Below are 25355 nucleotides of genomic sequence, written 5' to 3'. Positions count from 1 at the left end.
TTGCCCCGGGGAGGTTGCTAGAAACTGACTGAGAAGAGTCCAGCTGTCTTTTTTCATCATTTCATAGTCATGAATTGCTCTTGTATATCATTCCGCTCATTGTCATTTAATTTCGTTGGAAAGGGGGGGCTGGGTTGGAATAGCGGGAATCAATTTCGGAGTTGCGGAGGTTCGGATTTACTTCACATCGAGGTAGCAATTTCTCAATCATTGCATAGTGGACACTCACAATACAAGAATTACATGCTATCTGCTGGGCACCTTCAAATATTTGTCTCTGTTGATCCAACATCTCGACCATCCTAGAATCTCAATTGATGGTTGCTGATTGAAGCAAGTACGGAGCCAATGCCAGGATAATGGCGATCTATAAGTGGTTTTAGATCTCAAAGAACGGCCGATCGTCCTACAACTCGTGCGTTCGACTTCTCAACTATAGACACTTTTAAAATATCCTCTTCAAAACACACACCATGGGTGTCATTAAATCCTTCTTCGTGAGATTAAACTCAATTCGTGGATTCGAAGAGGCACAAGCCTCCAACTAAACAACCGCCATCATCTCCAACCACCACTATCGTTCTTTATTCATAATTCTCATCCATATCTTTCACCTTTCCTTCACATATCAACGTCTCATTAACTCACGCCCACACTACGAGGGAAAAGTCCCTCTCGCCCTGCCCCTATGTCCCCTATATACATTAGCCGACATAAGAAATAAAATGTTTCTATGCTATTGTGTGATGTAATTTCTCGGAGTGTGACGGCGCATGAACTATTTACCAGAGGATAGCTCAAGGAGTCTAGTGGAGGATTCGGAATTTCCTCGGATAATCTACCTGAATATTTTATTGTTCAGGATGTATACTGATTTGTAGCTCTCTGGTGGTCATTATTCTTTATTTGGCATGACAGAGGTACAAATGCCTGTATAATTTCCTTATTAGAGCACTAGCATCCTGCTGTCCCTATTCGCATTTCACTCCGATTGTCTCACCCATTTGCTTACGAACGCATAATTACCATTCAATATGTGTCAATTCCTTTTTCTACTCAGAGAATTACTGGTTTCAAGGTGATGAGTAGGTGTAGGAAGAGATGTGCAAAGTGGGCCTAGGAGGAAATAACCAGGGGCGTCTCTATTGCTTAGCCCTTTGCTAGCATGTTTCAAATTCTCACTGGTGGAAAATCAAGTTCACCACCCACATCCCGACACAGAGAGAACTCGATCCGAAAGTCCTAGTGAGCCATTATCTGCGCCAAAAGCTTATTTTCTGATACTTCATGGCTGACTTGTTTCCGGCTTCTTCTCCAAATCCGGGTCTAAGCCTTATTAACTCATAGTTTGCCGCGTCAACGGATGAAATGGCGCCCGTCATCCGCTGAAAAAATCCGCAACAGCATCATCATCAGTTTTACGTGACCAATGACTTCTATTCTGACAGCATCATAGGTGGATTAAGTCGAGCTCGGGGGGGGGGTGGGGGGGGGGGAGGTTACTGATAATGCCACAATACTGTATGGGGCCACTATCCAGATCAGGATGCGAAAGCCTTAATAACACAGTATCTTCGGACGTCCTTCATTGATTTTGTTTCAGGTCAATATAATTGACGGTATAAAAGACACCTGGTACCCTCAATTTGGCCCATACAGAAAGCCAACTTTTCCAAACTACCTTCTATCTTTCTTCTACTGAAATCCCAGTGATCAATCATGAGATTCATTACCCTTGTTTCTTTTGCAGCCTCAGTTCTGGCGGCCAGTCGCACCACACCTCCAACTGGATCTATCGTTGTGGCCAAGTCAGGCGGTGATTACTCGACAGTACGAGGGAAAAGATCAATTTTATGACGGTCACTTCGAAAGCTTACTATTCAATAGATTAGCGAGGCAATTTCTGCCTTGGATACCGACACGTCTGATAGCCAGATCATTTTCATCGAGGAAGGCACCTACGAAGAGCAGGTGTATATTCCCAAATTATCGGGGAAGCTGATCATCTATGGACAAACTGAAGAGTAGGTTTTCTTAAAGTCACGCAGTGACAGCAAGCTAACCGCACTTATAGCGACACTACCTACTCCTCGAACACCGTCACCATTACCTACGATCTGAGCTTGGCAGATGCCAGTGATGATGACGAAACTGGTAAGAATCGCATAACTATGTGTATAGATAGCTGACTCACTAGAAAACTAGCCACCTTGAGAAACTATGCTGCTAAGAGCAGCATCTACAATATCAATGTGAAAAATACCTATGGCGAGGGTCACCAAGCTCTGGCTCTCAGTGCATACAACACTGAGCAGGGTTATTATGGATGTCAATTTACCGGATTTCAAGGTACTCTTTTCCTTTCCGGCCTTCATCCAGTAACTCTTGGCTAACCAGACAGATACTGTTCTGGCCGAAACTGGCTACCAGGTGTACGGGAAATGCTACATCGAAGGCGCGATTGACTTCATCTTCGGTCAGACCGGCAATGCCTGGTTTGACACTTGTCAAATCGGTGTCTTGAAATACTCGGAGGGCACTATCACTGCGCAAGGGCGCCCTTCTAGCTCTGATGATGGATACTACGTTCTCAATGAGTGTACTGTCGAAGCTGCGTCGGGGGAGGACGTGACCGAGGGAACGTACTACCTTGGTCGGCCCTGGACTGAGTACGCGCGCGTGGTCTTCCAGAATACGTACCTAAGCGACGTTATCAACTCAGCGGGCTGGATCGAGTGGTCAAGCAGCGAACCCAATACAGAGGATGTTCTCTTCGGCGAGTATGACAACTCCGGCGATGGGGCTGAAGGCAGCCGGGCCAGCTTCGCTTCCACTCTCTCTGCCGCAATCACCATCACGGACATTCTAGGCAGTGATTACGAAGACTGGGTCGACACTAACTACCTTTCTTAATACCCAGTTTCTATGTTCTTCTCAAAGTGGTGAATCATTCTGCAGGTTGAGAGGGGTTCTTGTTTGACTATCTAAATAAAAATATGCACTACGCACTATTGAATTTCTACGCAAAACTACCCTACACCCAATTCTAGAGATACGGGCCTTCATTTTTGCAGACTAACTGCACTCTTAATATTGACAACCTCAATATTCTTACAATCAACTCACTTCAAGAGAGCTACCTCCAGTCGTCTTATGAACTTTCCCCGTTATTGCAAGAGCCAAAAATGACAGTTCTCATTCCTAGAATTGTTGTTTCAATATATTGGAAATTGTTGAGGTCCCATTTCCTCAATTCTAATTGAGCAAGGAGAGTCTTTTAGTGACCCGTGTTCTCGGATTGGGAGCGTTTTTGGGTCACGCGGTCTTCCGGAAAGTCTTGTCAGTATGAAATCACACGCGGTGTTCCCATCTCCTCCTGTCTTGAAGGAAAGGAGATTCTTATTTAGGCTTTGCTCTCTTCGAAGTCAGCAAGTAAGTCACCTCCCCGAGTTCTTCCTTGGAAGATCTTCGGCTCGGTATGTTTGTCTATACATTCGCCATTCTATGTGGAGTCTATCACTATTAGCAGCCTGGCGCTATTTCCTCGACGAGGTAAGAGGAGTTGGGTAGATACTGAGATCCAAAGATTAATCATGTACAAATAGTACGAGACGCAGATTGTCAATTGATCTCCTCTTATCTACATATCATTCGGCTTTTGAAGAGCACAACCGCGTGAGTGGTACTATATATTTCAACAACCAGGCTTGTATAATACTCAACAGTGTTATCACTTCGGAAAGAGAAGAGGCGCTGATGGATGTAGCTGTCCTTCACTACAGATTAATGAGCTTTTCTTTCGTATTCCTGACTCTTCCCTTTTAATTTCTTATCTCTTTGAAAAATTAAATATTCTATGTTCGTTGTGCCACCAATCCGAGACACCGTGATCAAGTTTGTGATGCCCCGCAGGGAGAGCTGACTCAGCGGACCCCCCACGGGCCCGATAAGCTCCGCTGATTCGCAAGGTGGAGCAAATTTTCTCCTCCTGTTGTCAACCAGAAGCCTGATACCGCAATAATCACAGTTCAACATGGGAAACGTAAGCGAAACAATCTCCAAAGATGGATGTGCAAGGCTGCAAGGTGCCCTTGCACTCGATCTGGGAGAATTTCAGCTGACTGGCAGGCGGAATTGACCTTTATCTTTACAGGGAGCCAAGGCCCAGATGAAGCGCGATCGCGGCGCAAAGGATACCAAAGTCGCCAAATCGCAAACCAAATCTGTACGTCTGTCGTCGCTGTTTGCAACCGATTAACTTCTGACACCCATATCCATCTAGAATGAGAAGGCCATGAACATCCAGTGCAAGGTCTGCTTGCAGACCTTCCTGCAGACTACCAAGGCTCCTGCGTATGTTTCCACAATTCCTACCAGCTTTTCTCTTCTGGTTAACTTGACTGACATGCCATGCTGGGGTCACTACAGTCTTCAGGAGCATGCCTCCAACAAGCACAAGAAGGGTCTCCCTGACTGCTTTCCTTCTGTCACTGTCTAAGGTGGCCGGGTACGATTGCGGACTACTGTCGAGCTGGCTTCCAGACTTCGGCCATCGCGTGAATATCAACAGGACCACATACCTTGATAATCTGTAGCCTGAAGCTCGTGGCATTCCGCTGTTTCCAATTAGTCGTTTAATATAATTAGTTCCGTTTAAGCGAGAAGAATATCACTCTGTTCTCACCTCCCTCGTCTCAGTAGTCTTAGTCCTTACGCGCGAAGGTGGCAAAGTATGGCAAATTTTTGGCGTAGCCGAGCGCATACTTATAAGAATCCGCCGCCAGATTCCACGCGCACCGTGGCGCAATTTTTTTTAGACAATGCCTCAACTGTATCGATCTCAAGTAAAAATGATCTATTAAGATATATTGGTTGAAATCTCGACAGGTTGTCGAGCACGAGAACTTGGGAATGTTATGTACAACCGCAAAGAGCCCCCCAAAATTACCCGGGAAGTGAGGATATCAAGTGCCAAAACCAACAAGTCAAAAAGCAACAATGAGCCAATTTCTTTCGCCACGCTGATGCAAATGTTGTAAATAGAAAAAAGAAATGAAAAAAATGAGTGAGCCAGAGAATAGTAAATAGGGCCAAGGACCTGATATGAGATCACGCCAGGGCTGAGAAGATGGTTCAAGTTAGGACGAGATGCCAGAAGTATGGCATTGCATGACCCCTTTATCTGTGGTTGCCCAGTCCCCTCAGCGATACTCGTCTGCTTGAACTGACAGACCGAATATCGCTGATGCTTCGTACTTTGGGGACGGGGCGGTGATCGTGGCTGGGAGCATCGTGCTGCTCGCCATTCTCGCTTCCGGGGCCAGTACTAAGGGCGAAGGGCGAAGGGTTGAACGAACTGGATCGTCGCGTCTGCTGAAGGACATCTTCGACCCAGGCTTCACCTTCGGGACTCATTGAGATCTGGCGTGAGCGGGGCTTCGGACCAGCTAGGCCCAGAGGAGTGGAGTGGGAATCGGAAGCCAGATGCGGGATCGTAGAGATGGCTGGCACATGGGTATCGCCTACGGAGTAGCTAGAAGAAATGGAGAGGCGTCGCCTACTCAATGGAGGTACTGCCTGGGACGGCGAGGGAAGCAAGGACCCGGTGGTGACGGATCTGGGGACCATTGCATCAGACGCATTGGAGCCACGCCGTGTCTTGCGGACAGTGAGCGCCGAACCTGGACGTGCGCTCATGGCCGATGGAGGTCGAGATGGGGTTGCTCTGCCCGATGTGATATGAGACGAGACGGCAGGGGTCAACATGGTTCCGGGGGATGAATAGCCCGGTGATGAACGAGACGCAAGGCCTTTCACTTCCACTCTCGGTGTCTCTGATACTTTGCGGCGACCGTGGTGAATTACATACTCACGCAAGTACTCACCAAGATCTGCCCAGCCTCCACCTACTCGAACCATCACGCGTTGACCATCTTCGCCGACGGTCCGTACAAAGAGCTTTGTTGGCACTGCTTGTCCACCATGGTGCAGGTGATACAGTTTGACGCAACTGTCCTCGGTCTTGTGCGCATGAGACAGCCGCCGTCGAGCAGCAGGCATGAGTGTCAAAGAGGGAGCAGGCGTCATACTGCGAGATAAGGGAAGATTTGGAGGTTCAGATGATTGCCTCTCTCGCGGTTTCTGATCCATGGAAGAAGATGAGGATGATGTGTCAGCCTCGTTATTAGGGTCAACGAGATGAATGCGGCCAGGAAGGGTGCTGAGAATGGAGTTGATCTTCTCATCAAGCTGATCCCTTGGCCTCCTGTATTGCTTGTTTGGCGAGGCTGCGCGGGACTCGAACAACTCGGACTCGTCTTCCTCGACATACGTGAGCTCCTGTTTCCTGACACCTAGGCTCTCGAGACTGGGATGAGCGGTCAGACGTTTTCGTAACTGGAGAGATTTCGGTTGTTCTTGGTGCTTGAGTGCACGCTGTGCAGTATTTAGGCCAAATGTCTTAAGATTGCGATCCATCGTGCTTTGCGGCTGTCCTCCGGCTTTCAAATCCGAGGCAGACTTGCCGCGGACAAGCCTAGGACGACTAGAAGTTCGCAAAGGTACTTTGGGAGTTGATGCAGTGGCAGAATCGCCAGATGATTTCGGTACAAGAGAGGATTTGAATTCTGGCGGAAATCCAACTTCGGTTTCAGTATGCACTTCCAGATCCAGATCAAACTTGTCGTTGATGAAACGCTCTAGTGGAAGGCTGACAGAGCGGTTTGGCTGAAATTCTGTTCGCGCTGGGTTATTGAGACGCAGAAGTCGGTCTTCTCGTAACATATGATCACCGTGGGATGGAACGGAAACGGGCTGAGAGAGTTTCGGACCAGAGGGAGTCACAGGGGGTGGCCACTTGATTCACCGGTTTTGAAGGCCGGTATCTCAGGGCTTGAAATGAGAGACGAGTTGTCTGACAGCAGAGAGCCAACAGATCCTGTAGATGATCGCCGATGATGGTGAATATGCGAAGTCTTATCGAGATCTAGCTTTCCAGGTCGCCCTTTGGAAAGTTTTATGGGGCTCTGCAAGGGCTTTCGAGAAGAGGTTGGAGGCTCAGGACCCTTCTCCTCCGCTTTCCTTATGGTCACAGGCGTAGGATCGGGTTCCATGTGATTCGACTTCCTGAAATCCGATGGAATGGAAGGGCAGATTTCGGCTGCCTCATGGACAAGATTAGGACTCGTCTTTGTTGCAGACTCAGTACTGACAACAGGGCTGGTAACCTGGAGCGGTGGATCATGATTCGCCACTGAATGGCCTTTAGCTGGTGTCTGGGAGAGACAGTCATTCTGATCATTTGCAGATGTAGCCGGATTGATGACGCCAGATGATGGGATACGTTGGTCTCCCTGAGCATTTGAAGCGATAGTCTGCGTCTTGCCGCTCAAAGCAGACATCGTATCGCTTTCTTTTGGAGTATAGAGCGTGGAACTCGTGACTGGATCCTGTTCGTCGAGGAAAGATGGCGAGGAAGATGCGTCCCTGGAGGATACATTATCAAGACCCGGCTTTTCAAGAGACTCTTGACCAGCTATTTCGTGAACAGTGATCATTTCTGCAGCCGGTACCATTTCATTTACAGCTGGAGATGAAACCGATGGTTCAGAGTTCTGGGTAATGGGAGCTTTAGAGTCGACATATTCATCCCGTATATTGTTGAGTTCTGAGGAAATGCCGGTGTGCTCTCGATGCTTGTCAAGCTTGTCAACCGAAGTCGATGATGCTGGGGGTTCCTTAGCCTGGAATTCGACGCTAGTCTGGACAAAGGGGTCATCCTCTGCATTGTGTTCTGCCAAGACCATGGGTTTTGACGAAGGATCCCTAGTTGAGGATGACCGGGGCCGTTCTTGTTTATAGGAAGGTGGGGGGATATTTTCTTTATTCTCGATCACTGGCATAGCATGTGGCAGTGACCCTGTTGCAGAGGATTGTTCCGAGACCACAGCCTCTTGAGCAAGCAAGGAGTCAGTGTGTGTTGGCGTCTGTACATCCTCTACAACAAGAGTATTAAACTGCAGTTGAGATAAGGGTCGTGAATCTTCGATCCGATGAGGCTGCTCCGAATAACCAGGGCCCTGAACGCATTGGGGACTGCTGGAAGTGTGCGTGTCAAAGCCCTTCTCCGTTGCATGCGTACGAGAATCCACTGTTTTTACGACCTCCTCAACGCTGCCAATGGCCGAACTTTGGAGATCATGCTCGGTCTCTTCCTCGATAGTCTCCATCTGTGGCTCAGGCGTAACCTCGGTGGCCGCTTGAGGTAAAGCTGGCACATTATCGATTGCCTCAGAAGGAACTTCAGGTTGAAGCAGGCCGCTTTCCGATAATACCGGTTGCTTGGATTGTTCTTTCACTGGCAGCCATTCTGCACGGAGTTGATATCGTTCAGACTCAACCACCCAAGCGGCAAAGTCGGATTCAATGCTTTCCAAATCATCGATCCAACTTTCCGGCAGCGAGTCCAGACGGCCTTCCAACGCGTCCAGTGCACGATCCATCCGCCTTCCCACAGTAACAACGGCAGTTTCGAGTTTAACATGCTCAGCACGTAAATAAGAGCCGGGCAGGATGGTATTGATGCTCTGGGAAGGATATGATGACCGTAATTCACGGAATGAGGAATTGAGTGAGGCTCGGGTAGAGCTTAACTCTCTCAACAAGCCTGGTATTTGGCGCAAAACAAGAAGACGAACATCCCAGGTGATTAGGAGACTATTCAGCCGCGAGAGCAACGGCAAGGCGCGTAGGATGGTGGCGGTGACGATGGCCGTAAAGTCACTGAGCTGCACATAGCTGAGTGGCGGGGGCACGGACACGGTACTGGTGGAGGAGGAAGGGCGAGACCGGGATGGAATGTGGGCACTGAGAACGTGTTCTTTTAGCTCATCCACGTTTAAATTATCCATTCCGTCGCGTATTTCGTCAATCCTCTTCTCATATTCCTCAACAAGGGTTGCTGGTAGACTCCCATAGAATTCCGGCTCTCCATGGCTGCCCGGGAGTAATGGAAGGTCCGACTCCGCAGTATTGTATCTCAACGATGACTCGACCGGCGGTATGAACCCTTTCCCAGCCTTTGCTTCGTTTTGTTTTGGCCAGGTCCACGATTGCACCTCCTTATACCAGATATCCAAGTTCTGGGCGGCTATTGCAGCTCGGATTCCGAGGGCGCGTTCGGCCGGCGAGACTTGGGATATGCTTTGAGACAAGACATTATGGGAGAAGTTGCCGTTCGAGGGAACCGCCTCGGTGGAGGTTAGGGCGTGTAGGGTGGACTCAGGCGATAGATTGCTGAGCAAGGGGTCGATTTTCTGATATAAGGAGTTCTGGTTTCGTTCCGGGGACGTCGAACGTGAGTTTTGTCGAGAATGAATGGGGGAGAGGCGGATTGACGGCCGAGAGGGGCTTATTCGACTTGTTGCCATTCCGAATCGCAGGCTTCACAGCCCCAAATCGGCTTTACAAAGAGACTCAGAGCGCGTCCACTAGCTCGTCTGGCATGGGAATGCTGGAGGTCGGCACAATACAGCAAGCGAACGGGGAGAGCCCTGTCGAGGCCGCATGCTGGGGCACTTTTCTGGAGTAAAGTGACAGCGCGAAGGAGGACAGCAGTCTGTCTCTTTCCCCGGTTGATGCGGATCGCAGGCGAGCGATGAGCGAGAGACAAAAGGTTGGCAGTCAGGAATATGGAATAGAAGAGATACGAGGATCCAAGAAAAGCGAGTGTGTAGCGGTAGAGGGGGGTGGAAGGAGGAGCGAGGGGAAGAGGCGCTGGAAAGAACCTGCTCTCTAGGTTTTAGTTTCGTGTCGGAAATAATTGACGATCGAAGTTCTTTGGAGACGGTGGAGCCAAAAGGGGGCACGGATGGAGTGGACCTGGCGCTTCCGCCGATCCGCGACGCTATTTGGTTCGCGAATATTCCGGGGCGCGCGTCAAGATCGGGTTTGATTTGATGTGGCCTGCATTGTGCCACCGAGGGTCAATTAATTGCCAGACCATTCGGCAATGGCTAGTGTGGTGCGACAAGCCTGCTTCTTCTACAGCATCTCCGGGCTATACCATCTTCGGTAGTGTGTTGACTAGCGAGGCTGTGTACGCTGGAGGAGAGACTACGCAACATGCCAACGTCACCAACAAATCAAGCACCATTGTGGGCCAAGGACAGCAATATCACCTGTGAGCAGATTCCATCACATTGAAACTATCAAAGCTCCTGAGTTTGTTGCTGAATTATTCCGTGTAGAGTCATCATGCGGTCATCGTGGCGTTTGTCGGACAAATGGTCCAAGACATCGTCAGTCCAGCAAGCGCCCGTCAAAATGAAAGCCTTGCTCATACCTCCGATCAAAGCATCAATCTAACAAGAAATCATGTCTACTGGTTTTCGTTACCGCCCTGAAATCCTGGAGAATATCCCAGCAGAGCGAACCCGCTGTCTCAAACAATATGAAGACTGGTTCACGGTTGAGACACCCAAGCTCAAGGAAATCACAGAGCACTTCGTCAAGGAACTAGAAAGGGGCCTTACAAAAGAAGGCGGTAATATTGTTAGTGTTTTCGGTGGAATGAGTGTTTATTGGCGCAAACGCTAATTCCAGATGCTTCGTATTCTGCTCCCAACAGCCCATGAATGTCACTTGGGTAATGAGGTGGCCCAATGGCCATGAAGAAGGGCGGGTTCTGACCATCGATATGGGTGGCACGAACCTGCGTATTTGTGATGTATCTTTGTCTACAGGAAGGAGAGATTTTGAGCAAATTCAGAGGAAGTACAAACTCCCGAAAGAGGTCAAGACAGGGACCGGCGAGCAACTTTGGGATTTCATTGCCGATCAGTTACAATCCTTCCTCCATGAACATCACAGCGGAGGCCAGGGCGCCGACGATCTGCCGTTGGCTTTCACATTCTCGTTTCCGGTCGATCAAAAGAACATCAGAAGTGGTGTTCTTCAGCGCTGGACCAAGAACTTCGACGTCTCAGGGGTGGAGGGCCATGATGTCGTACCCCAACTCGAAGCGGCCTTCCGGAGAAAGGTAAGCATCATCAGCCACCCAGAGTCAATGCTTGGTGTCTCACTCGTCCAGCAAATTGCAGTGAAAATTGTCGCATTGATTAATGACACCACTGGCACGCTCATCGCCTCACACTATCGTGATCCACATATCAAGGTTGGAAGTATCTTCAGTACCGGCACCAATGCTGCATATATGGAAGAATGCCGGCTAGTGCCGAAGCTAGAGGGCCTGGGCCTTCCCGAAGATGCGAAAGTGATCATTAACACCGAGTACGGTGCATTTGACAACGACCGAAAAGTTTTGCCCTTGACCCCATTCGACCATCAAATTGACCGAGAGTCAGTTCAGCCGGGGACACAGATATATGAGAAGATGGTTGCCGGGCTCTATATTGGAGAAATGCTGCGATTAGTACTCGTCAAACTACACGAAGACGGGCATCTGTTCAAGGGTCAGGATATCACGCGTCTTCGACATGAAAATACGTTAGATGCCACATTCCTCTCTATCGGCGAAATGGATATTTCCGACACTCTGGATGAGATGAAAGAAGAATTTGAGGAGAATCTGAGTCTTTCCCCAGAGCTGAATGATCTCAAGATATGTCGGTATCTCATTGGCTTGATTGCAACTCGTGCAGCGCGACTATATGCCTGTGGGATTGCAGCCATCTGCAAGAAAAACAAGATCAAGAAATGCCATGTCGGGGTGGATGGTTCCGTTTTCAATAAGTATAGTGGGTTCAAGGCCCGAGCCTCTCAGGCTCTGCGCGAGATCTTCGGATGGCCGCCCAGCGAACTAGATTTGATCGCGCTCAACGCGTCCGAGGATGGCTCGGGGGTTGGAGCCGCTCTTTCCGCTGCATTGGCGCTGGGGTGTCATGGAAAGAATTCCAAGGTCGAAGCTCCTCCCAATGTTTCCTAGGTTTGATTGGGTTAAGAATTCATAGATACATAGAGAAGGCCCAGGGAAATAGGAAATGAAGTCGAGAACTTCTGCACGTGAACTAAGTGGTTCGCGTCGACTGATAAGGAGCGATAACGATCATGATAAGAGCCGTGCTCCGCAATCAACAATTCCATCTCTCCTCCATCACCCATTCATCCACTCTTCAATAGATACAATGCGGTTTCGTACCCAATTAAAAAATACTAGAACCTTTTCCAGTCAGTTTCATTCCTTCAAGAATATGATTCATTCTAATTTACCTAGAATTAACTGCTTCCCTTTCATCTCTGGGCAAAGTGTGCTGGATGCGCCTGGAGCACAATGTCGTCCGCTTCACCGTCATTCCAGACCAAGGGACCCAGGTTTGGGCGCAGATACCAGTTGTATGCGTCAAATAGCCTCTCCGTGAGACTCTGGGAGCCAAAATCGCTAACACGGGTCCAAGGACACGATATTCGAGGAATCTTCATACCAACTCGAATCGAACTCAGGCGCCATCAATGTCGAAATTAATATCAGCCTCTTGAACCGTGCTCTACGCTCAACATTTGGCTCATCATCCGCACAGTTGCGACTGACCAAAAAGGATAAAATGCCTCTCCTCGCACTAACGGTGCTGACAACAGAGTGGACTGAAGGCAATATGGCTCTTGCTACCAATGAAGCCACAGATCAAGATCCCACATCGGGCCTGGCAGGCCAGACTGGTGTGGTTGGGGACCGACGAGCCCGAGAACGGGAGACGTGGATCACACAAGAAGTTCCTATCAAGATCCTACATGAAGACGTTGTGGAGAACCTTCACGAGCCTCACTGTCCCGACCCGGATGTCCATATTATCCTGCCCAACCTGATGCAGTTAAAAAGCATTTCGGATCGCTTTACCAGGCTAGCATCGACTGACAGCAAAAGCCGACAGCCTGGCATCGTCGTCGCAGATGTATCAAGCTCAAGTGCTGGAGCCACAGCGCTTTCTACCAACTCTGCGCCAAAGCTGGAATTATCGGCAAATATGCACGGCAAATTAAGATTGGCTATTGCAACGGATGAGTTGCGTATTGAGAGCGTGTGGTCTGAACTGGTCAATCCACCGCTGGATCCTGCCCATATGACGCAAGACAAGTACTCGCAATTACCCAGCGAGCGGAGGCGCGAAGCGGGTGGTGATGATGAGGCTGGATGGGCAAAGGTTAGGATTGATGGCAAAGACTGGGGCCGTGTGTTGAGCGTCGGAAGACTTAGTCCTAAGGTGGTTGCATGTAAGTTGATTCATCTTCAGCGTTGGGTACATAACATTGGATGAGCGGACCTTTTGCTGATAGAAGAATTTTCTTTCTCTTTTTGTGGAACAGGTTTTATCAACGAAACAGCTCTGGTTCTGTATGTCTATCTACCGGGAAGTTGGAATGGTGAAGAATCCTGCTTAACTGTAAGTCAAGTACCTCTGCCGTCAAAAAGAACAATCTAATCGAAATGGTGTCAACCTTGCCAGTATTACATCAACTCTTTCACAACGTGATGGTCTAGCCTCATTTCATTTGTGCCAGGTATATAAGGATGCCTACACAACTGCCTTGAGAAGTTGGTGAAGAAGACTTTGTGCATTGCCAGAAATCGTTAATAAGACATCCTTGTGGCGAACAGGCCACATGAAAAGAAACAATAGAATTCACAAAAGTGAGACACAAAAGGCAGAAACAATTGCAGTCCAACACTGCTGAGGGGATGGTGTGATATACATGAAACAAAGAGAACCATCTCCCTCGCATTCGCAGACCAAGAAGTTCGCAGCAAAGAAAAGCAAATACGCAAACTATGTGCAATGCTTTGCAATGTAGAGCTCAGTGTGCGAGAACGCCATAGAAGGGGGATGTGTCTGCCCCATAGCGAGGCAGATGCAAGATGCTGGGGGAGAAGAACAAATCTTGACAACAGGGAGTCTATTATAGGGGGCAATAGTGGGGGTAAGGGGAAGCAAAAACCATGGGAATAAAAAACATCAAAGACAAGGCATTAGAGGCATAATTAAACAAATGGAACCAGAGAAAAGGAAAAGAAACAAAAGAAAATCCAACCAGTTACTTGTAACTGATCAGAATGTCAATGCTTGGCACAAATAATGTAGGATTCTCAGATTACTTGGCCATAACATCCACATACCGACCCTTCTTTTTGCCCTTGACAGTGTTGCCCTTTCGTGCGGCAGGGGCACCGAGAAGATCATCGATAGAGCTGGCATGGGTTAGGGAAGATGGAGGACGCGGGGGCAACCCAGATGAGCTACCAGGAGGTGTCGGGACAGCTGCGCCAGTTGAAACGGACCGGGGCATGGGGGGAGGTACTCCAATACCGGAAAATGCTGGGCTGGATGAGAGAGGCGGTGGCATATCACTTGAGGAAGACGGAGGTCGACTACCTGCACTGGACATTGGAGGTCCAGAGGGAGGAGGCAGGCTGCCAGAGCTGGCAGCTCGGCTGGGTAGAGTGGACCCTCTTGGAGGGGGTGGTGTGGCCCGGGCAGGGGTAGCAGAGTTGGGATCCTTCTTATTGACCCATTTCTTCAGGTCCTGATCATAATAAAAGGAGTTCTTCTCGCCGAGCTTAGCCCTGATAGGGCCACCACCTGTGTTCTCAGCTTCCTTCTTGGCGCCTCCAAACCACCCGCCAAACCAACCCTTCTTCGTCGACTGCTGAGCATCTCTCTTGGCTGCAGGAAAAAGTTAGTGGTGAATCTAGAGAGCTTGTGGCTAAAGAAATACGTACCATCTTCTTCAGCGGCCTTGCGAAAAGCCTCGTCAGCCTTGCGATCGTTCTCGGACTTCTGGGATTTCTGGATTGCAGCAGCTCGAGCCGCAAGATCATCATCGTCGTCATCATCCATAAATGACTTCTTCTTTGGCTGTGGTTCCTCCTCCATCGCAGACGGTTCCTCTGTTTGTTCTGGAGCGATGCTCATGTTGTGCGCATAGGATGGCGGCTCGTATGCTTGTGCGGCGGGCGGAGGCATATATGAAGGCGGATTCTCCGACTGCGGCATACCAGGCGGGCCTTGATAGTAAGGCGAACCGGCGACAGCAGATTCCTGTGCAGGTGGTTGGTAGAATAGGCCATTCAGCGCAGGTTGGCTTCCCGGGGCCCCTTCGGCAGGGGATTGGGTAGTCAGATCCTCTTCAACGGGTGCAAGAGGCATATAGGACGACTGGGGCGGCGTAGGCTGATAACCAATGGTTCCAGGCGACCCATACACAGTTGCCCCTCCCTGGAATGCGTGGTTATCAACTAGAGGGGAAGCATGCTCCTGTGAGCTGCGGCGTTGTCCAAACGGCATGCTGCTAATGGAAGCAGATCTCTGAGAATCCATGGAAGATCTTCCACGGAATTGTTCAGGCGAAGCATTTAGAGCATGCTGGTTGGGAAGATATCTTGAGGATCCTCCAGTCTGGGCGGGAATTGGCTGGGCGCCTGCTCCAGGGTAGGAGCCGTACAAGTCCGACACCGATGGGGAACGGCTGATAGTCGGGGTTCCTGCAACATTGGCAAAGGGTCCAAAGTCTGCAGTCTCACCAGCCTTTCCAGAGCCCGTCGATGCCGCATCACTATCGTCGCCTGCAACGAAACTGTTGAAACGAGCCCACATGGATCCAGACACCTTCTCCATACTGGGTTTGGAGATCCAGGAAGAGCCACCATCAGAGGTAGTTTGTCGAAGTCGAGCAGAGAGCTCATCAACCTCGACAAACAAGTGCTGGTGATGATAAGGAGAAGGCCGCGTGGATGCTTTTAGAGCAGCTGCAACACTATCGCAATAGTACTGAGCCTCAGTCTTCCGTCCATGATCAGCAAGCATCTTGGCATAAAGCAATTTGAACGCGAGCAGATACGGTAAAGTGGCTACGGGAGAGTTGCCCAGAACAGAGGTCGCAAATTCATAGATCTCGGTCAAAAGAATGGAATCCTCATCCATCAAAGAGCAAGGGAACCGTTGATGATCAGCGCCAAGGAGCACAATGTTTGCTTGGGGGTCATCGGCTCCCCCGAAGATGGCACCTCGGGAGAAGATGAAACAAATATGGGCGGCCTCAACACGGCCATAGGATGCCAGTAGGCGGCCAAGTGCCAGAAGAGCTTGATGATCCTCTGAGCTGCGATTATTCAACACCAACCCTAGAGTGTCTTTCCAACTGTCCAAGCCCTGTAGAGCATTCTTTGTTGCACCATGGCCATCAGACTTGCTGATCAGTTGATGACCTGCCCGCGCAGAAGGCGGAACAAGTTCATCCACACATTCCTCAGCATTTCCACCGAAAATCTCGTAAAGCGCCGCAAGCGATTCGGTGTTCGCGGAGGTGGATCTAATCTCACGTCGTACAAACTCTTGAACAACTTGCTTCCAGACCGATTTGTCCATAGTTGAGGCAAGAACCATAGCATGTCCCCAGAGACGACGGTCAACTGCACCCCAGACAGCCTTTTCACGATCACCCTGCACAAGACTGCTGCGAAGTTCTTCCATCCAGCCAGCATCACTCCCATCTGCTTGAGCTGTTATGTTCAGAGGCATGAAGCCCGTTGAGGTTCCATAAAGGTTTGAAACAGCGCCATCTGACTCGGGTTCTGAAGCCTGCGGGAAAAAGACTTGGCGGAGAGCGGCTTGGGTAGCATCAGAGCCCTCTAGAACACCGTCATTTTCGACTAAAATTCTAGTGACCTTCCAAAGTAAAATCTTTTCTTCGTGACGTTTCTGCGCATCAGGATGATACTGGTCAAATCCGGGAGGCAACTCGTTTTCAAAAGCAGCAATCTTGCTCGAAAGCCAAGCCATTACATCCTTCTTCTTGGCCTTGTTTTTCAGGGGTCCAGGGTGTTGTACAATGGTATCGACAGGGGGTAGCCATTGGCTGAGCTGTGAGAACTTGGGCTCACCGGGGCTAGGTTTAATCAATGGGGCCGCTTGACCAACAGCATACCGTGGAATGTGGTGAGGAAAGCAAGAGACAACTGCACCGCCAAACCCAAATTTGAAAATAGGAGCGCCCTTCCACCGTTCGAGAGGGTCATGTTCCTGACCATCAATAGGCGCGATAAAGTTGAGATGCTGGGAAAGAGCTCGAGCCCGACTTTGCACAGACGGCTGGCCGGGAGCATAAGGATTTGTGGTCTTAGTGGGAGAACCTTGGCCATGCACAGAAGCCGGTCGAGGAAGGGTCGAGATCGGCGGGACAGAAGCACGGGGGCTTACCATCTGCTGGCCGGGAGAGGACGTCTGAGACCGACGCAGGGGTGCAGGTTGCTGTTCAATCGCTTGGGAAGAAATTGGTACAGCAGCCGTTGGCACCGGAGCCGCTTGGTCATTATTTGGTGCAATACGATTCGTAAATTCGTTGACGTACTCTGGAGGTGCATACCGATTCTTGGGGGGCTGCGGCATCTGTTGCTGGGCAGTTGACGCGCTTGCACCATCCAAAGTAGCAGGTAAAGTAGCAGGGTGAGGAGCATAAGGAGACCCCTGATCAATGCTTGGTCGTTGGGCGCGAGGGGGTGAGAGATCCACCGAAGGTTGTAGCGATGGCGGTTGAGAGCGCTGCGCTTCCTCTGGTTGATATGAAACCTTTTCATGATATGCCAAAGGACTCGAAGTACGAGGTTGGAATGGCAATGAATTTGCTTGCCCCGGAACAGTCAAGGGCTGAGAAGCATAGCGATTACGAACCACAGATGGTCCGGCGCCAGGAGGTGCGGGAGAATATCTGGGTTGCGTGGGCGGTTTTCCTGGTGCCTGCAAGCCTGGTGGCTTGGGGGAATATCTGGAGGCAGCACTAGGTCCAGCGGGTGCACTAGAAGCCAAACTAGAAGGAGCTGCATATGGATCCAATCTTTCTGGGGGATGTAGCAAAGACTGTACAGGAGTAGGTTCGGTTGCACCTGCAACTGGCACAGCAGCAGCATATGGATTCTTGGGAGCGGCAGCAAGCGACGGCCCAGCGGTTGGTGCAGCTACACTGGGATTAGGAGAATATCGCCCTGAGCTAGTCGGTCGAGGCTTTGGCGGGGACAACGGAAGCTCTTCATAAAAGTTCTTAGGAGCAGGTGGTGGAACTGAGGCCGCCACGGGAGGAGCAACAGAGACGCCACCTTGCGGTGGCATGCCGCTGTTTGGAACTGGAGGAGGGGGCATACTAGTCACTGCTGGAGGGACAGGTCTGTGGGTAGCCATAGGTCGTCGGGGTCTCGAAAGATCATCTGGAAGGTCATAGGGAGATTTGTAACCTTCTTTGGACCGTTCAGCGAAGCTTTCTCCTCTATTGGCCACGGGGTTAATTGGCTGTTGCGAGAAATAAGGAGGACCTGTCGCACTCGCAGCCGGCGGTACGCCTGGGATAGGAATGCCTCCAATCAAGTCGGCAGTCGTTGGCTGATGCGGTATATACATTCCAGGAACAGGGCGAGGCGCAGTTTGACTCTGAGGGGTCTCAAACGGACTATGAAGGCCCGAAGGTACATCTCTATCTGTAGGTGCAATTGGACTCTGCGGAACATATCGCTGGGTAGCTGGCTGGGATTGGGCAGGGTTGATAAGTTCGTCTTCAAGAAGCATATCATCGTCATCCAAGTCCAGCGCAGCTTCCCAACGAGCAGCTAGATCGTCTTCCATTGTATCACTGAGCTCTGCTTCCCAGCGTGCAGCAATATCATCCTCCGAAGGCACGGTGTCCTCGGCAGGCACTTGAGATTCCGGACCTTCCGAGGCTCCGGAATTTGCAGCCTTGAGAACATCCTCAAGCTGAGCAGCCACTGATATATCACTAGTCGGCGAAGCAATATCGAAGCCCACAGATCCCATCACTTGGGATGTACTCTTGCGAGTCAGGTGGATTGGAGGATCCGTGCTCACTTCCGACTTTTGAACGGAGTTGAAAAAGTCTTCTGCATCGTCATCGTCATCGTCGTTTACAAAAGGATGACCTGATGCAGTCTCCTGCTGAACTTCGCGGACAGTTGTTGTATCAGATTCTTCCAATAACGGAACGCCTTCCTCAAACCTGGATTCTGTCTCTGGGGGGCCGAAGATGGGTTTGGTTTGGGTCTTGAGCTGGTTGAAGAAATCGTCACCATCTGAATCCACATCATCTTGCATTTGATCACCCCAGGCACTAGCTCCATTCGTGTTCATCTCAATTGAGGGCACTTCTGCCCCTGTTTGTTCGATTCCAACTAATTGAACAGAGGCTTCGACGTTCGGCTCCTTATGCCCTTCTTGATGGTCCATATCGGAGGAGCTCCGCGCTTGATCGGTGTGAGTTCTAGCAATTGTTGTGAACGGGTCCACAGAAATGTCTTCGGAGTTGCTGTGCGGAAATACCAACTGGGGTGGATGTTCCACAATGTCCATCGCAGATAATTGTTTTTCTGAAGCGGGCTCGGTATAATTGACATGAATAGTTTTATCATCTGCAGATTTTGTTCCATCAGAAGCAGGCTGGTCTTCTTTCGTAGCCAAAGCGTGCCCGGTGTCGTTCTCTGGTTGTGTCGGTTGAGCCACAGCAGCATCGACATGAGAGACTGCTTGATAAGCCTGCTGCCCCGCTTCTTCTATATTCAACTCCATATCATTGTCTTGGATCGGTGACTCGGCAGTGGATGACAGGTCCTCGGGCGGAGCGGCTTCTGTATCACCAGCAGGTAGGCTTGTAATGTCAGTCGCAGGTTCGTGAGAGGCAAACATTTGTTCCACTGGGGCCACCGGAGGTAGATCGACATCCGGCTGTGCAGTGTTGCTGAGTTCTTGGGCTGGTTCCCATCCATTTTGGGCAATTTCATCGTTTTGCAGCGGTTCTTTCGGGTTCTGTTCGGCAGAGTGATTCGCGGCCACCACATCGGGGTTCGTGGTATTCTGAGTCGGAGGCGCATCGACCGTGGGAACATCGACATTTAGATCTCCAGTATCGAGCGCGATTGTCTCGTGCGGCATGTCCCATGCAGAGAAATCTTCATCACTGAGCGATGATTTCAAATTTTGGGGATGGCTCTCTTGGGGGCTAGCAGCGGCCAAGAGGTCCGCCAACCCACCATCAGGGATAGAGGTATTCGAAGAGTGCTGATCCTCTGGCCAAGACGCTGGATTCCAGTGTTGGTCGCCCGGTTGCTGCGGTTGCTGCGCCATCGCGGGCATATGGTCCTCGACTATGAAGTCGATTCGGGAGTTCCGAAGCAACCTGACACGTCTCCAGTGACGTTCGGGGTCAACAATCCTAACAGACCAACTTCGAGAGCGTCTTCAGTGATCCATTAAACAGCGCGGGTGAAGAAAGAAAAGGCGAATTAGATTAAAAGGAGTAATTAAGAATGCATCAAGTGGCCACGGGCAAAAATAGCGTCGCCTCGAATAGCGGTTGAATACCCTGAACCGCGACGGCCCCCCAGATTGGGCGATTGGACCCGATTCGATGATGCAGGCTGACTCAGCCACCTGGAAAGGAAATGGACAAACATTCTTCCGAAAAGACACCGTTGCCTGTGCATAAGCTCCATAATCTCACATTTTATACATGATGAGGTCAGCAATCAGCATAATTGACCTCATGTGATTGCGCGGCGTCGCGGCCTCCGCCAGGCAGTCACAACTTCTTGCAGATGGTTGCAGATCATTGATTTCCCTACCGCGAAATTTTCGGGAATCATACAGAGTGGCTGCCTTCAGACCGGCTCTTTCACCCGGGCTTCTGCCATCTTTGTTCTTCCTCGCTCCCATTATGCTTCCACAGAGCTTCAGTACTACGGTATCAAGAATCTGAGATATGATCCTTAATTGGACGATTGAGCCAGAAAGCATATTGCTGGCTCATAGCTCCTAAGCAAATCCGTTAATTTCGCAATCCGTATCACTGAACAGCATGTCTTCCTCCCACGACTACATACACCCCCTTCAGCGACCCGATGATCCTGGCGATACCTCCGGCTCTGATGACGACGACCTGGACCTCGAGGAGCTTGACCCCAATTCACCGCCGCCGCAAACCTCTCGAGAATCCCGCGATTACTCTGGAAGATCGCGCAACTATGGACCTGGTATCGCCCTTCGGAATCTACGTGTAGGTGGCGGGAATCGGTGGAAACGCCTCTCGTCGGGAGAAGGGGAAGCACAGGAGGACACACATGCGCTACTTGAGAATCATGGCGATGACGGGCTACGGAGGTCGCATGGTAGCTCGAGGAACTTAGCGGAGGATGATGCGCCATTGCTTGATCGTCGAAGTTCGACTCGGCTGCTCGGAGACGATGAGCCATCTCAAAAAGGCGGCCGATTACGCTTGCCAAGTTTCAGAAGCCCTGGTTTCTTGCAAAGAGCATCAAATCGACTAAGACACAACCGTGAGGATCACACAGCTAAGCCACCGCGAGATGTGTTAGTCGGGCAACAGCAGCCAACTAAATACCCACCAAACATCGTGTCCAATGCGAAATACACCCCCTGGAGCTTCCTGCCACGCACGCTGTATAACGAATTCTCCTTCTTCTTCAATATCTACTTCCTCCTGGTTGCCTTGTCGCAGATCATTCCTATCTTACGGATCGGCTACATGTCTTCATACATTGCACCATTGGCATGTGTGGTCTCCATCTCTTTAGGGAAAGAGGCCCTCGACGACATTGGACGCCGACGTCGCGACGCCGAGTCAAACGCTGAAGAATTCACGATCGTCTCTCTTGAAAAATCAACCGCCATAGAAAAAACAAAGAAATCTCGGGACCTCAAGGTGGGGGATGTCCTGAAGGTCCGCAAAAACCAACGACTGCCGGCCGATGTCGTGATTCTCAAAAGCATCTCCAATGATTCTGGTTCTGATCGCCCGTATTCTATCGATGATGTCATCCCTGGCAGTTCTGCGGAACCAGCTGGTCTCCTTGGCCCTGGTCTGGAGCCCCCAGATGCTGCTAGTGAAAGTCCGCCGGCCACTGTCGATTCGTCTTCTAGTGATACTTTCATTCGAACGGACCAGCTGGATGGAGAAACAGACTGGAAGCTTCGTCTACCCTCCGTTTTATCTCAGAGTCTTCCTTTGAATGATCTTTCTCGGCTTAAGATCACCGCCAGCCCCCTGACAAGCGAGTCAATGAGTTCGTTGGTACAATTGAATTGAGTGCCCCTATGGGCTTTTATGATGCCCACGTCGACAAGTCGGCCTCTTTACAAACTCCAAGCAGAGAGCCAGGGGATGGTGAAAGTTGCAATATGAACTCTGCACCTCTGACAATCGACAACACTGCCTGGGCAAACACTGTCCTCGCTTCAAACACCATCACGTACGCCGCCATCATATACACCGGATCGCAGACTCGAGCTGCACTTTCAACATCAGCTTCGCGATCAAAAGTGGGGCTCCTAGAATATGAGATCAACAATCTCACAAAAATCTTATGTGCTTTGACCCTCGCCTTGTCAATTGTCCTTGTTGCCCTGCGAGGTTTTGAACCGACCAATGACAAGGAGTGGTATGTCTCGATTATGATTTACCTCATTCTTTTTTCGACTATCATTCCCATGAGTCTTCGGGTCAATTTAGATATGGCCAAAACTGTTTACGGTCGATTCATCCAGCGCGATAAGGATATTCCGGATACAGTGGTCCGAACAAGTACGATCCCTGAAGATTTGGGTCGAATTGAATACCTTCTATCTGACAAAACCGGCACTTTGACTCAAAATGGTAAGTATCGTGCAATGTTCACCCACCCCTTTTCTTAAACTGATTTCGAGTTACTAACGGCTATCCAGAGATGGAATTGAAAAAGATTCATGTTGGCACTGTGTCTTATGCGAATGAGGCAATGGATGAAGTATCATCATTCATTCGTCAAGGCTTTGCTGGAAACAGCTTGACAACTCCGTCAACTGTATTCGGCACTCAATCTGGGCAAGCTGCCGCTCCACGGACAAGAAGAGAGATTGGCTCTCGTGTCCGTGACATCATCCTTGCCCTTGCCCTCTGCCACAATGTCACGCCAACAAACGAGGAGGAGGATGGACGGAAGGTGACCAGCTATCAAGCCTCCTCGCCGGATGAGATTGCCATTGTTCAGTACACCGAGGAAGTAGGACTGAAGTTGTCATACCGAGACCGCCAAAGCGTGATCCTTGAATCCACTGACTCCAAGCAAGTCGTCGTTCGCGTGCGCATTCTTGACATCTTTCCCTTCACGTCCGATAGCAAGCGAATGGGTATCATTGTCCAATTCGAGCAAGATGGCAATTCCTTGGAGACCAACACCGAGCCTGAGATCTGGTTCTACCAGAAGGGTGCGGATACAGTCATGTCATCAATCGTTGCGGCAAATGACTGGCTTGATGAAGAAACGGCAAACATGGCGCGGGAAGGTTTGCGAACCCTTGTGATCGGACGGAAGCGCCTTTCTCTGCAACAGTATCAAGAATTTGCTGCCAAGTACAAACAGGCATCCCTCTCTCTTCAGAGTCGAGACCTTGGAATGGCCAAGGTTGTGAGTGAATATCTTGAACACGACCTGGAACTTCTTGGCGTGACTGGTGTGGAGGATCGTCTCCAGCGAGATGTCAAATCGTCTCTTGAGTTGATGCGCAATGCCGGAATCAAGATTTGGATGTTGACTGGCGACAAGGTAGAAACAGCACGGTGTGTTGCCATTTCAGCAAAATTGGTTTCTCGAGGACAGTACATCCATACCGTTTCCAAGGTGACCGACAAATCTGCCGCTCAAGAGGCGCTAGACTTTCTGCGCAATAAGACTGACTGCTGCTTGTTAATTGATGGCGAGTCCCTCGGCCTGATGCTTTCTGAATTCCGAACTGCTTTTGTCTCTGTGGCGGTACTCTTACCTGCTGTCATTGCGTGCCGATGTTCTCCAACGCAGAAAGCTGAGGTGGCTGACTTGATTCGGAAACACACGAAAAAGCGTGTGTGCTGTATTGGCGACGGCGGCAACGATGTTTCCATGATTCAGGCCGCCGATGTTGGCATTGGTATTGTGGGCAAAGAGGGTCGCCAGGCCTCCCTGGCGGCCGATTTCAGTATCACCCAGTTCCACCATCTGACCAAACTTCTCGTTTGGCACGGCCGCAACTCGTATAAGCGCTCCGCCAAGCTTGCGCAGTTCATTATGCATCGTGGACTCATCATCAGTGTGTGCCAAACTATGTACAGCATCGCAGGTCACTTCGATCCAAAAGGCCTGTTCATCAACTGGCTCATGATCGGCTACGCCACTGTCTACACGAATGCGCCCGTCTTCTCACTCGTTTTTGATCGAGATGTTGATGAGCGCCTTGCCAACCTCTACCCAGAATTGTACAAAGAACTCAAGACCGGCAAGAGTTTGAGTTATCGCTCATTCTTCACTTGGGTGCTTATCTCGGTCTACCAGGGCGCCGTCATCCAGGGCTTGTCTCAGGTTCTTTTGCAAACCATCACTGGCCCACGCTTGATCAGTATCTCCTTCACAGCTCTGGTTCTCAATGAACTCGGCATGGTGGGTATTGCAATCACGACTTGGCATCCTGTAATGATTGTCTGTCTACTCGGCACCGCCCTCTTGTACGCAGGCAGTGTTCCATTCCTCGGAGACTACTTCAATCTGCACTACGTGATCACGCTTGACTGGCTCTGGCGTGTGGTGGTAGTGCTTGCTGTTTCCTTGCTTCCTGTTTGGGCTGGCAAACTGATCAAGCAGTCCTGGAGCCCCCCGAGCTACCGCAAGGTGCGCGGATGATCTCGCTCATGCGATGATACGGACGTTATCTTGGCTATTTCTTTCACTTTACCCTTTCTTTTTACTACCGTCTTCTTTTTCCTTGGCTCTTTCCTTACTTTCTACAGCTCTGATTTGCTGTAGCTATTGTATATTCATCACCCCCCCCATAGCATCTTGTTTCGCAGAGCGTACAAAGGCGTTTAGAAGCGTAAACTTTGGTTTCGATTTCGATCGGTGTCTTGAATTATACTACCATACAGTCATATCCTCTATTCCAAAATGTGGCACACATACACACACAGCTTAGGTTTTCATTGCCCAAGAAGAGTAATATTATCGAATAACATTGTAGTATCGATTGGTTGGTTCGGGCCCCAGCCAACCCTTCCTCGCTCTCAACATAAGCGTTCTTGGCGGTGGGGCGGTGGATATAACCACGCTCAAGCCACACCCACGCCTTCGAACTAAGCTCTAACTCCTGACTGATGAAACGTCTCCAAAGAGAAACAATTGAGGTGCTATCTGACATTTATCGACCGAGAGTCATCCACTGTGGCCCTCAGTTAGAGTTTCCAGACAAGTCTCTCTCTTTCCTGAGATACGAGTTTCCTAGATACTTCGGCCGCTGACGCCCATCCTGGGGCCAAATCTATTCTCGCTGCAC

At 50.1% G+C, this 25355-nt stretch overlaps 8 protein-coding genes across 8 annotated transcripts; 5 read left to right on the top strand and 3 right to left on the bottom strand.

Moving 5' to 3' along the window:
* Positions 1 to 1719: 1719 nt before the first annotated feature.
* On the top strand, positions 1720 to 2913 carry N7462_010422 (uncharacterized protein; the record flags this gene model as incomplete). Its single annotated transcript, XM_057082136.1, has 5 exons — positions 1720 to 1830; positions 1888 to 2024; positions 2075 to 2154; positions 2206 to 2349; positions 2402 to 2913. The coding sequence occupies 5 exons, from the start codon at positions 1720 to 1722 to the stop codon at positions 2911 to 2913; spliced, it is 984 nt and encodes a 327-aa protein (XP_056929176.1).
* A 1120-nt stretch (positions 2914 to 4033) lies between these two features.
* On the top strand, positions 4034 to 4498 carry N7462_010421 (uncharacterized protein; the record flags this gene model as incomplete). Its single annotated transcript, XM_057082135.1, has 4 exons — positions 4034 to 4042; positions 4154 to 4225; positions 4283 to 4353; positions 4429 to 4498. The coding sequence occupies 4 exons, from the start codon at positions 4034 to 4036 to the stop codon at positions 4496 to 4498; spliced, it is 222 nt and encodes a 73-aa protein (XP_056929175.1).
* A 680-nt stretch (positions 4499 to 5178) lies between these two features.
* On the bottom strand, positions 5179 to 6783 carry N7462_010420 (uncharacterized protein; the record flags this gene model as incomplete). The annotated part of the gene is made up of 1 exon (XM_057082134.1): positions 5179 to 6783. The coding sequence occupies one exon, from the start codon at positions 6781 to 6783 to the stop codon at positions 5179 to 5181; it is 1605 nt and encodes a 534-aa protein (XP_056929174.1).
* A 56-nt stretch (positions 6784 to 6839) lies between these two features.
* Positions 6840 to 9428, bottom strand: N7462_010419 (uncharacterized protein; the record flags this gene model as incomplete). Its single annotated transcript, XM_057082133.1, has 1 exon — positions 6840 to 9428. The coding sequence occupies one exon, from the start codon at positions 9426 to 9428 to the stop codon at positions 6840 to 6842; it is 2589 nt and encodes an 862-aa protein (XP_056929173.1).
* Positions 9429 to 10374: 946 nt separating this feature from the next.
* hxkB (putative hexokinase) lies at positions 10375 to 11944 on the top strand (the record flags this gene model as incomplete). Its single annotated transcript, XM_057082132.1, has 2 exons — positions 10375 to 10551; positions 10628 to 11944. 2 exons carry the CDS (start codon positions 10375 to 10377, stop codon positions 11942 to 11944), a joined length of 1494 nt encoding a protein of 497 aa, XP_056929172.1.
* A 329-nt stretch (positions 11945 to 12273) lies between these two features.
* Positions 12274 to 13487, top strand: N7462_010417 (checkpoint protein HUS1 family protein; the record flags this gene model as incomplete). Its single annotated transcript, XM_057082131.1, has 4 exons — positions 12274 to 12351; positions 12414 to 13227; positions 13321 to 13397; positions 13461 to 13487. 4 exons carry the CDS (start codon positions 12274 to 12276, stop codon positions 13485 to 13487), a joined length of 996 nt encoding a protein of 331 aa, XP_056929171.1.
* Positions 13488 to 14103: 616 nt separating this feature from the next.
* On the bottom strand, positions 14104 to 20129 carry sec16 (COPII coat assembly protein SEC16; the record flags this gene model as incomplete). The annotated part of the gene is made up of 2 exons (XM_057082130.1): positions 14104 to 14675; positions 14732 to 20129. The coding sequence occupies 2 exons, from the start codon at positions 20127 to 20129 to the stop codon at positions 14104 to 14106; spliced, it is 5970 nt and encodes a 1989-aa protein (XP_056929170.1).
* A 730-nt stretch (positions 20130 to 20859) lies between these two features.
* On the top strand, positions 20860 to 24709 carry N7462_010415 (aminophospholipid-translocating P4-type ATPase NEO1; the record flags this gene model as incomplete). The annotated part of the gene is made up of 3 exons (XM_057082129.1): positions 20860 to 21994; positions 22051 to 22674; positions 22743 to 24709. The coding sequence occupies 3 exons, from the start codon at positions 20860 to 20862 to the stop codon at positions 24707 to 24709; spliced, it is 3726 nt and encodes a 1241-aa protein (XP_056929169.1).
* Between the last annotated feature and the right edge of the window lie 646 nt (positions 24710 to 25355).

Source organism: Penicillium macrosclerotiorum (genome assembly GCF_028827735.1).
Source record: "Penicillium macrosclerotiorum strain IBT 26536 chromosome Unknown utg000010l_segment0_segment0, whole genome shotgun sequence".
In the NCBI taxonomy this organism is placed as follows: Eukaryota; Fungi; Ascomycota; class Eurotiomycetes; order Eurotiales; family Aspergillaceae; genus Penicillium; species Penicillium macrosclerotiorum.
This window is presented reverse-complemented; position numbering and strand designations above follow the sequence as displayed.